The sequence below is a fragment of the Carya illinoinensis genome, chromosome 8, assembly GCF_018687715.1.
Source record: "Carya illinoinensis cultivar Pawnee chromosome 8, C.illinoinensisPawnee_v1, whole genome shotgun sequence".
Taxonomy (NCBI): domain Eukaryota; kingdom Viridiplantae; phylum Streptophyta; class Magnoliopsida; order Fagales; family Juglandaceae; genus Carya; species Carya illinoinensis.
Window position 1 is genome coordinate 32541742 of NC_056759.1, and position 11801 is coordinate 32553542.

The 11801-nt window shown below is 36.5% G+C and overlaps 1 protein-coding gene across 1 annotated transcript; it reads right to left on the minus strand.

The window, feature by feature from the left end:
* Positions 1-476: 476 nt before the first annotated feature.
* Positions 477-7608, minus strand: LOC122274632 (putative receptor protein kinase ZmPK1). The gene is made up of 3 exons (XM_043083654.1): positions 7130-7608; positions 6994-7081; positions 477-614 (listed from the first exon to the last, which is right to left on the minus strand). The coding sequence occupies exons 1-3, from the start codon at positions 7606-7608 to the stop codon at positions 477-479; spliced, it is 705 nt and encodes a 234-aa protein (XP_042939588.1).
* Positions 7609-11801: the final 4193 nt, after the last annotated feature.

Below are 11801 nucleotides of genomic sequence, written 5' to 3' on the forward strand. Positions count from 1 at the left end.
CGATTTTCTTCATTAAAGGTTTATGGTTTCATCCCAATAGCTTACACTCTAGTTATATACATGGCATCTTCAAACTATTAGAAACTTCTCACCTGTACCTTAAGTGCTAAATTAGTTTGACATATTATTGTACGGACCCTCTAGTTACAAAAGGCTTACACTTAGCGATTAGATCTTAATTGAGAAGAATTAACAATATTTTTTTCAATTTTAGCATATGTAAATCGTAAGCGCTCACTTTGAAAAAATAGGTAAATCTAGGACCTATATTTAATGTTGAGTAATTCTATTAGGGGTGTGCATGTGACCTGAGCACTCCCTAGACCCAATTAGGCTGACCCGAACCGACCCGTATTTTATCGGATATTACTTGAGTGGGTCTCCAACCTGACTAAATAACGGGTTTATTAATTGGTGTCAACCCGTCTGAAATTCCTCAAACCATAGCCAGTAGCTGCCCACTCAGCTTTCTTCGCTCACTCAGCCTCAAGCCCTCTGGCAACCATCTCCACTTCCTTTTGGCCAATATAGACGCCAACAGCAACAGCACTGTCGAGTTCGACAAACTCGTCCAGGCCATCTTGCTCGATATGAACACCAAATTCCCTATTTGCCTAAAATTAGCGTGCAACATCAGCAAGCATGAACAAAAAGAAGAAATTCACAAAAAGGAAAACGCAATGAAATAGAAAATGGTGAACAGAAAATTTTGGGTTTGCTATGCAGAGAAGACAAGAGAAGAGAAAAATGCAGAAAGGGAAAATAGCCTTTATATACTGCATGCAGAGAATTCTTTCATTAAGTTTTGCCATCACCTCTTCCTACCAAAATCATCTTGCAACAACCACCATAAACTAAATTCCTTAGTAGTTGTCCAGCATTAGTATAGCCACCCTCCTTTCCAAAATCTGAGCCAAATCTGAGCCCCACGCTGAGAGAGAAGACAAAAAGCAGAGCTTTTTTAAGTTTGCTATGCAGAGAAGAGGCTAGACGCCATTGTTAGGGGCCTCCAATTACAGATCTGCTTCTTTTCCTTTAGCATAGTGTTGCTCAAGCTAAACGCCGTGGTTTATACATCTGCTGCCGCCGCCACTACTATTGGTGCTGGGCAGGTCGAGGCTTGGGGATGCCTCACCTTCTCATCTCGAGATCTTCTCCTCCTTTGATCCCAAGACCACTTCTCTCTCTTCCTCTCCCGTGGTTTGTAAATATTTGAATGATTTGAATCAATTTATATTTCTGGAAGCATGGATAACAACCGTGGTTTTAAAGTTGGGTCATACAAGTTCGACCCGTTTTGCTTTTGTTCGGGTTGAGTTGGTTCATGTTGGCTCCTTGAATGAGATCCGTCGGGGTGGGGTCGGGTCGGGTTCAAAACCAGCTTTGCAATGCTTGGTTGCAGGCCTAAATTCTATATACAGTCGTACGAAGTGCAAGTTTCATACGCTTGTTTCAAAAAATATGGAATGCACTATTAAAAAATAATTTCTTTTAAGTAGATCTAAATTTACCATTTTCTTAAAAAGAGTGGACCAACATATAATTGCAAATATCATCACATATTAACGTTGAGACTAAATATCTTTATCAATGTATGCCACATCACAGACCAACTAACTCTAAACATCAATGAGACTTACTACTGTTTGGGTGTTGAGCTCATTTTAGTCTATTTCAAACCAATCAATTATGTGACTCCTTAATTTTTCAACTTTTTAAAAAAAGTTAAAATATATTTCAACCTATTTCAGTCATTCAAGCACATCTCAATAGACTCACAAAACTCACTATTATTCATAGATTAACTCATATCATCTAACCACCTTAACATCCAATTACAAACTAAAAGGGCAAAGCGTGCTTTAAGAGTTGTAAGTCACGTCACTCTGTGCAAAATATTTTCAAATTACTTACCTTATTGGGGTCTCGATGTTGTCTAATAAAAAAAAAATCTATATTATTCTTCTTCCCCCATTGAGGTAAAAAATTATTTTTACACATTTTTTGTTCCAATATTTTTAATTTGAATTTTCCAAAAATATTAAATATTATCAAATATCCTAAGTTTATTCTTTCTCATATTTATTTAATTCAAAATCTTCTAATTAAATTGGAAAATTTATCATCGATATTTTTGGATATTTATAAGTAAAAAATTATTGATAATTGAAGAAGAGAGACTCCGGAGTAGCGTGTAAAACTCATTTTTACACCATCCAATACAAAACTACCATGTCATAGGTTTGTGAAAAAAAAAATTGTGTCTGCCTCACACAATCTTATTCTTACCTCCCCTCCCGTCCTCCCAACCACCCCCCCAACCCTGCATACTTATAATTTTTTTCTCCCATCTCCCTCTTGCTTTCTCTCCCCCCTCTCTCTGTGTCTCGCTCTCTCTCAAGCCTCAGTCTCTCTCTCCTCGAGTAGATCCGCATGTATGCAAATGGAAGTGGATCCCACAACACGATGTTCTTGGTCATAGTCGTGATGGCGACGATGACGTTCCGTGCTAGAGCTCGTGCCTTTAGGGCCTTCATATCTAGCCCCATTTACATCACCGAGAGCAGACGTGGGTCTACCACATCTTACCATTCTACCAGCGATCGGCACTCCTCTAGTCCTCTCACCAGAATGTTGACTCCTTTGAGGAAGGATGATTTGGACTTACCTTATTTGAGCCTCATGGATTCTAATATGGAGCAACAACAAAGGGTCTCTACCTCCTCATTGCCCATATATCTAGTCACTCGAAAAAGAGCAGTGCTGATGTCTACATTTTTTTCGTTTTTTTTTTCTGTGGCACCATTTCCATATGTATCTCTTTTCTTTTAATTCATTTTCTGTACTGTTCTCCAAAGTGGATGTTAATGGGGATTACTTTTTATCTCTTTGGGTTTGTCCCCGTTTGTCTTTGCGAGCTGAAAAAGGTGTTTGATCCATTGGAGGAAGGGTTGGATTCTTTGATTTGTGTTTACAGAGTAAGTACATGCTGGGGGTAAAGGAAGGGGAGGTAAGATTGTGTGAGGCAAGCATGTAAATGTTTTTTCATGAACCTATGATGTGGCATTTTTGTATTGGACAGTATAAAAGGAGTTTTACACTCTACCCTGTTTGAAGTTTATCTCATTGAAAAATTCAAAAATTATTTATAATTGGAGGACAGCTTCGTATCAATGGAGGTAGAGCTTGTTCAAGTGGCTTAGGCATGGGGTAGAAATAGTTTCATTTCATCTTATTTCTTTTTCAAATATCACTCAAATATAAATATTTTTCAATTTGAAATCTTTAATTTTTTTTCTTCTAATCATTATTTAATCATTATAATTTTTTCAAATTTCTATGTTTGAGGTATTTCAGATAACCAGAAGGGGTCTGACCCAAATCAGCAGGAGCCTCCCAACGGCTCAGGAAGAACTTGTAACCCATATAACTTGGGTATAACTATTTGAGTTAAGATGGGAAGTTGTAACGGAAGCCCGGGAATCCAAGTCGGAAGAAGGAGAATCAAGCATGCCACAAAATAAAGACTGGACTCAAGGTAAGCATCAACAGATCATGCCACATTAAATGAGTTTACCATATAATCATGCCGCATTAATGACTGAACTATGAGGGCCATGCCGTATTAAAGATGGTATGGCAAAGGGAGCTCCGGGATGATTTCCCTTCCCCCCAACCCACAGGGTATGGACATCTGACCCTCTGGGCTGGGTATATAAGATCCCTGGACCTTCAGGTAAAAGGATCGGCTTACTCTCTAATCAAATCTTCCTGCTAAAAACTCTGCATTCACCCACTTTGCTTACTCTTTAGTAAGCCATTACTGACTTAAGCATCGGAGGCTACCTGGGCCACCTCTGGCCACTCCCGATCCTTTCTCTATTGCTACAGGTTGTAAGCAAGAGACCTAAACTGCTAAGAGCCCGACCCAAAGATATACGAAACACATCGTTAGCACTTTAAATAAAACATGAAAAAGAATTGAACTTTTGAGTTCTAAAATGAAAATTATATTCTAACAATATTTTAATTTTATAATATTTTTATTCAACTTTTTCTTTCTTATTTTTCAAAACTCCATAAAAATATCTTAATTCAAATCATTTCACTACAATTCACAAACCATTTCACAATTACTATTTACAAACTATTTGATTGCTATTTACAATTTTCTCATATCATTTCATTCCACCAAGCATCTCCTTAGAGCTTGTTCATACAGCTTGGGCATTGCGCATCAATGATTTTTACTAACTCCTATGCCATGCAACTATATCAAATTGTTCAATCAAGGAACAGTGAAGAAATATGATGAGTTCAAGTAAAAATGTTTGGATGCGGAGTATAGCCTATTGTATGAAAATATTTGAGGTAGGTTCATATCATCTCAGCACTCAAACGCACTCTAATAAATTAATAATCCTAAGAAGAACATATTGACCATAAATATGATCCATTCTATTAACCATATATATTTCCCCCACTTAATTGAGACCTCAAATTTATATACAAACTTAAATGGATCTTGATCTATCTGTATATAAGAGCCAAATCTATATTCTTGAGATCAAAGTCTGATGCTGGTATAAATATTTCGAGCAGTAATGAATATTAAAAGACACACCTCATGTATTTAGCTCTCCCCATGTGAAAACTTCAAGTTGGGGCAAGTACATTACAGAATTTCTTCCTTATTTTTTTATATATTAGCCAAACCAAATTACAACATTAATTATTATTAGTATAATTAAATTCTTTGATAATATTAAATACTGATGGATTACTTCTATAATATCTATTTAGTATTGTCCCTATATATCTCACTCGAGAGATACAATGCATTATTAACTTATATACAAAATGTGGAGAGAAGGATACTCCTTCCCCCTTTCTCTCTCTTGTAAAAAATTAAGGGCTCCAAATCTGATTTTCACCTGAGAGGAGAAGGCCTCGGCTTCCTCTCTCCTCTCTCTCCTCCTCCTCCTCCTCCTCCTTCTCATTCCCTTCTTCCTCCATTCACTCATCTTATTTATCAAGATTTCTTTTCCTTAATTTTATTTGCTTTCTTCAAGGCCGAAAAAGATATATCTACAGGTTTTTGGCAAGTCCTGATAGACACACACGGCATAAGTAAATTCATAGGTCGAAAATAGTTCGGAGAAAACTGGTGGTTTTGTGAAAATCACCATACGGGGTTCTCACACGCCACCTATTCTGACAACTCTTCTCACTACACAAGCCAGATTATCAGACTCGCCACCACCAGACCTTGCACATCTGACATTTGTGACTAAAATGAGACAAGTACATTGCCTTCACGGGCCATCATAGATTCTAAAATCTACTGGAGTTACTCCAAACTATAATTCGTCTATTTTCGCATCTATCTTACAGCTTTCCTTTTTGGTTTCCTAATTGTTAAAGAAAGTAAAATAAAAAAGTTTGTCTCTCAGATGTTTATATGTAGAAGTTGACTAATCTCTTTCTATGAAAAGTGGGGTTGAGTCTTTGTTTAGACAGAGTGTTATCTCTTAGACATTTGTCTATAGAGAGAGTATCAGCAATAGTGAAGACCACTATACCAGTTACAAAATAAAATAATGTATTGGTGGAGATTTAAATGCATTATTTTAGTTTATTATGTCATGTTTGATATGAAAACATCTCAAAATGTATCCAGCCATCGAGATAAGTTTTTTTGATAAATATATAATGACAGTTTTCTTTAAAAGAAAATTATATGCAAAACTTCGTCACTTTATGTGTAGTACTCAAAGTTAAAACTCAATGATGGACAACTTGTTTAATATTTAGGGGTGTAACCGGTTTGGTTTGGTCTGGTTTTAGACATATTTTAGAACCAAACCGGTATATACTAATTTTGAGATTTGAAGAACCGGTACTTCTGGTTTTACCGTTTCGGTCCGATTTAGTCTTATTTTTTCTATTTTTTATATTGTATATATAATATAGTTATTATAGTATATAATAATACAGTAATAATAGATATAGTAGTATATGATATTATATATTATAATTATATTATAGACTATATAGTGATATATTATAATATATAGTACTGATATATATAAGATTTTAAAATTTAATATTATATTAATTAGTAATTTATGATATAATACAAAATTATTTTATATAATTATATATATTATATATAAAAACGATGTATAATATAAAAAATACATTTTATAGAATATAAGAAATTAAAATATATATATATATATGAATCAATTCAGTACGGTGTTAGAAAATAAAAACTAAAATCAGACCAATTTTAAGAAAAATAATATCAATACTGGACCGGACCAAATCCAGTATCGGACTCAATATATGGGTACTGCAAGTTCGTGTTGATTCTGTCTAGGCAGCTTATATTTTAATACAAAATGTTGATAAGACTTTATTTTGAAAACAAACAAAATATTAAGACTTATCTTTCTAAGCAGGATGTATATATATGTGCATATATGCATCCTGCTTAGAAAGATATTATATATATATATATATATATATATGCATAACTTTAATAACATGTTTTTCAACCAGATACCTTATCGAGTTTCGAGTGAATTAGTATACCACAAAAAGAAAGATATCTAGAACCTACTCGACCTGCATAAAGGAAGATATTAATCCTTACCCCTTGAATGTTAGACATGCTTTAAAGTATCCACATATTTAATTGAACCCATTAACTTCACCGTAAATAAAATATTTCTATAACAAGATTTCATATAAAATAATAATAATATCAGAACCCATTAACTTCACCATTAAAGAGTTGTCAAATTATCAATTTGCCAAAAAAAAAAAAAAAATTCAAATTAATAAGTTACATTATTGGGGTCTCGTTGTCTCGTTTTTTTAATTTAGTGAAAAAAAAAGCCTTATAAATTATTGTTTTTACGGTTAACTTAGATATATATATATATATATATATCAGTTGACCTCGTCGCAGCGAAGAATCTCTACAACCTGGGTCATGGTGGGCCTATCATCCTTATCTTCTGCAACGCATTGCCAAGCCACCTTGAGCAGAAGTTCCATCTTAGCCGAGTCATATCTGCCGCCCATGCTTGGATCTACAATGTCCTCAATATTCCACGACTACCTTGAAGCTTCACCATCAGCATGCATCATGATCTTCTCCCTCACCAGCGAGTCCAATCTATTATACTCTTTCGCCAATCCGCCAGTACCAGAGCTATGCTGCGTACCTGTGGGGCTCTTTCCTGTAACCATTTCTAGCACCACAATCCCATAGCTATAGACATCAACTTTAGAGGTGATAGGACGATTATAAACCCATTCAGGAGCCATATAACCTCTAGTTCCTCTCATCTTTGAGAAGCTAGAATGATCACGCTCACCTCTATTCAGTAGTTTAGACAGACCAAGATCTGCTACCTTTGGTTGATAGTTGGAGTGCAAGAGTATGTTATGAGGCTTTACATCGCAATGTAAAACCCACTCTAGGCACTCTTCATGCAAACAAGCTAGGCGTTTCGCTGTGCCCACTGCAATGTCAAACCTCTTTTTACAATCAAGTTCGTTAAAAGTAAGTTTATCTGCTAAGGATCCGTGCTCCATGTACACGTACACCACAAGCCCATGCTTTCCCTCTACGCAATATCCTGTTCGAAATTTGGACCTTTCAAATTTACCCCCATAGGATCTACTCTTTGCAGGAATAATAAGAAAAATAAAGAAATAATAACAACACAAGAAATTTACGTGGAAACTCTAAAACAGGAGAAAAACACCAGATCCAGAGAAGAAAATTCACTATGTGAAATATTGTTACAATCACACAATTTTTCTCCTCCCACACCCACAAAGCTACCCACTAGTAAAATTTTAACTTTACAACTCTTCCCCTTTTACAAAAGGCTAATAGAGGAATTTAAGTAAAGTCAAAAGTTACTAGATAAGCTTTCAATTGGTGCACTTAAACTAAGATGCTAAGTCTCTTATTTATAACCTTAAAGATTTGCTCCTTCATTATTTCTCACCGGTGTGGGACTAAACAAAGGAGCAATTTAGTCAACAATCTCCACCTTGCGACTTTGACCGGTCTCACAGCCAAGCTCCACCTCAATGAAGATTTTCATAGCTCCCACTATCATGCTTCACCATAAAAGCATACTCACTCAGAATAAATCAATTCTAAGCATTTCACTTCGACCCATGTCGAAAACAACCTTGCTAAAAATTATGGTGTAACTTCCACGTTTGGCTCTCCTGAAATTTCATCAGCCATCGACATGAATTTCCACCACACACCCTACATCAATGCCAAACCAATGCCTATGTGCAAACTTGTAGACTCGCTAATATTAACACATCCTCTATCATGGCAACTTTGGGAATTAGCGGCATACCATGAGGATGTACATGTCTCTTTTTAAAGATCAAAATGTTTCATGGAGAGAAACACAACACTAGCATCATTTCCAGTATCTCCATTTACTGACTTGGAGCCACTTGCCGAACCTGCTCCAGCTTTTGGACAATTTTTCTTGGCGTGCCCAGATTGTCCACACTCCCAGCAGACTACTTTCTTCTTCATAGAATTCTTCATCTTCTCATTTCCAGCTGCTACCATTACTAAGTTCTCAAGTGGAACATTACTTCCACTACTGAGTCTTCTCTCTTCAGAAAAGATTTTACTGGGAACCTCTGAAAAAATTATTTTCTCCTTCCCATATATCAAAATAGGTTTCATGTGCTCATAAGAAGGTGGAGAGACTAGATGAGTCTCAAGGCTTGATCCTCATCATAAATTTTAACTCCAATAGCTTCTAGTTCAGCGACAATGCCATTGAGAACGCTTAAATGATCTGAAATAGTTGTACCTTCACTCATCCGTAGTGTATGAAACTGCTCCTTCAGGTACACACGATTTGAGACGCCCTTCGTCTGATAGAACTCTTCAAGTTTTTTCCAGAGTTCTTTTGCTGTAGATATTCCATGCACATTTGCAAGAACATTTTTGGCCAGGCACAAACGTATGGCACTTGCTGTTCTCAAATCCAGATCCTCCCAATTTTCATCACTCATTTTAAATCTGCTCCCTTCACCAGTTACACTAGTACCAGTGCTGACTTCAGGTGTCGGTCTGTCCTTCAATGCCTTGTGTAATCCTGATTGAATCAAGACATCCTTGACTTGTATTTGCCACAAGCCAAAATTGATTCTCCCATCAAATTTCTCCACCTCAAATTTGATAAGATATGAAACCCTACTTCCTGACATTGCTTTGATGAATTTACTGTAGAAATGAATAGTACCTCACTAAGTCAGTTCCCAGGAAAGATTGGAGGGTCACAATGGATACACTTAAAATTTCCAATCTCCTAAACAGAACCTCCTTAGACTGTACGTATCCACACTACCACACCAAAGCTCCACCCCACAAAAGAACCTAGTGTCTCTGATACCAATTATTGGAAATTTAGACCTCTCAAATTCATCCCCCTAGAATCTACCCTTTGCAGGAATAATAAGAAAAATAGAGAAATAATAACAACACAAGAAATTTACGTGGAAACTCTAAAACAGGAGAAAAACCACCAAGCCCAGAGAAGAAAATTCATTATGTGAAATATTGTTACAATCACATAATTTTTCGCCTCACCACACCCACAAAGCTACCCCACTAGTAAAACTTTAATTTTACACATCTTCCCCTTTTACAAAAAGCTAATAGAGGAATTTAATTAAAGTCAAAAGTTACTAGATAAGCTTTCAACTGGTGCACTTAAACTAAGAGGCTAAGCCTCTTATTTATAACCTTAAAGATTTGCTCTTTCATTATTTCCCACCGGTGTGGGACTAAACAAAGGAGCAATGTAGTCAACATATCCCTAGATATCTATCAAGTTCATGTGGTTAAGCCTCCCAATGGTATTTACTTCTGTTAGGAATTCAACTTCTCCTTGGTTAGCTTCGTCGAGTCTTTTGATTGCTGCAACTCGCTTATCGGGCAGTATACCTTTTTATACTACCCCTCCCCCTCCTCGTCCAATCACTTCAATGAATCCTCGTGTGGCCTTTTTCAGCTCAGAAAACTTGAATCGTTTGAATCTAGACATCGGGAGGTGTCCTTCTACAACTGGGTCGGAATTCTTACTACTCATAAACAGGGAAAAGAACACCAGGAAAATGCAGGTTACCTCTAGGCCTCCCACTACAGTAGTAAACCAAAGCAAAAGCTTCAGTGTCTTATTTTCATACGTTCCTCTAACTGGCTTGCTAAGTTTGACTGTGCAATCCAACCATGATTCAGCAGCATCCAACGTCTTATTATAGACAAAACCAACTTTGGGTACTCTTAAATACAAGTCTCCCTCAAAATTTGGTGTAAGTTGTCCATTGAATAACTCATACTTGGGGTAACATAAACAGCCACCGTAATCTGCTTTAAATACAAATTGGAAACCTTTGCAACCACACATCCTTAGGCATTCATTTTCACAGTGTTGTAAGGTCACTTTAGGCAGGAACTCTAAATCAAAGCCAAAGAAATGAAAATGAGAAAGTTGGACAAAACTAGACAGCTTTTAATGACTCTGATTGGAAGGGAGATTGAATTCTGCTTCACACCCAAAAGACCAATCAATTAGATCTTTGATCTTGAATCCTTGCAAGAAAGAGCATCTCCTGCCAGAAGCATGATCATAACTACAAACACTATTGGGCCTGATGAAATGCAGAGAAAATGAATAACATTGTAAAAGAAACTATGAGAAAGAATTATCATTCTGTAGAGAAAATGCTCTCTGTCATATTTCCTTCATTAGTGCTCATATCTTTATATAGGCAGTCGATTACATATCAGACTAAAAGGAGAATGTAAGAAATATTACAGCTGGAAAGGAATATTATAACTGGAGAAAATAACAAACTCTGCAGAGAAGGAATATTCTTCAATATTCTGTTTGTACTGCGTCCTCTGAGGTGGAATTCTCAGTTTTATTTTTCTGCTGTGGTGCATTGGGTAGACATACGTTAATACGCCCCGGCGAGTCCAATGGGGTGTCAAGGACATTGAGACTCGTCTTCAAAATAGAGAATCGATCAGCAACCAGTGGCTTAGTAAATACATCAGCCAACTGGTCTTTGCTACTACAAAAACAGACTTGTAGAGTTTTGGCAGTGACCCTGTCATGTACGAAATGAAAATCAATATCCATGTGTTTGATACGTGAGTGATAGACAGCATTGGAGGTGAGGTATGTTGTGCCCAAGTTGTCACACCATAAAATAGGTGCTTTGAAGAGAGAAAATCCAAGTTCTTTAATCAAAGTCTGAAGCCATATTAGTTCATCAGTGGTGTTGGCTAACGACTTATACTTAGCCTCAATGCTTGATCTTGCCACTGTGTGCTGCTTGCGTGAACTCCAGGATATAACATGATTACCCAGAAAAATGCAAAAGCCTCTTGTAGAGCGTCGGTTATCTGGACACCCTGCCCAGTCCGCATCCGAATAGGCATGTAAAATAAAACCAGATTTCTTTGCAAAAAACAGACCATGATTGATAGTAGACTTTAAGTATCTCAGTATTCTTTTGACAACAGTCCAGTGAGTGATTTTTGGATCATGCATGAATTGACATACTTATTAACTGAAAAGGCAATGTCTGGTCTCGTTAAGGATAAGTACTGAAGGCTGCCAACAACACTCCTAAAAAGAGTAGGATCATCAAACAAAGGGGTATCAAATTTTAAGAGTTTACTAGAAGCTGACATAGGAGAAGAAATGGGATTGGGAGCAGTCATG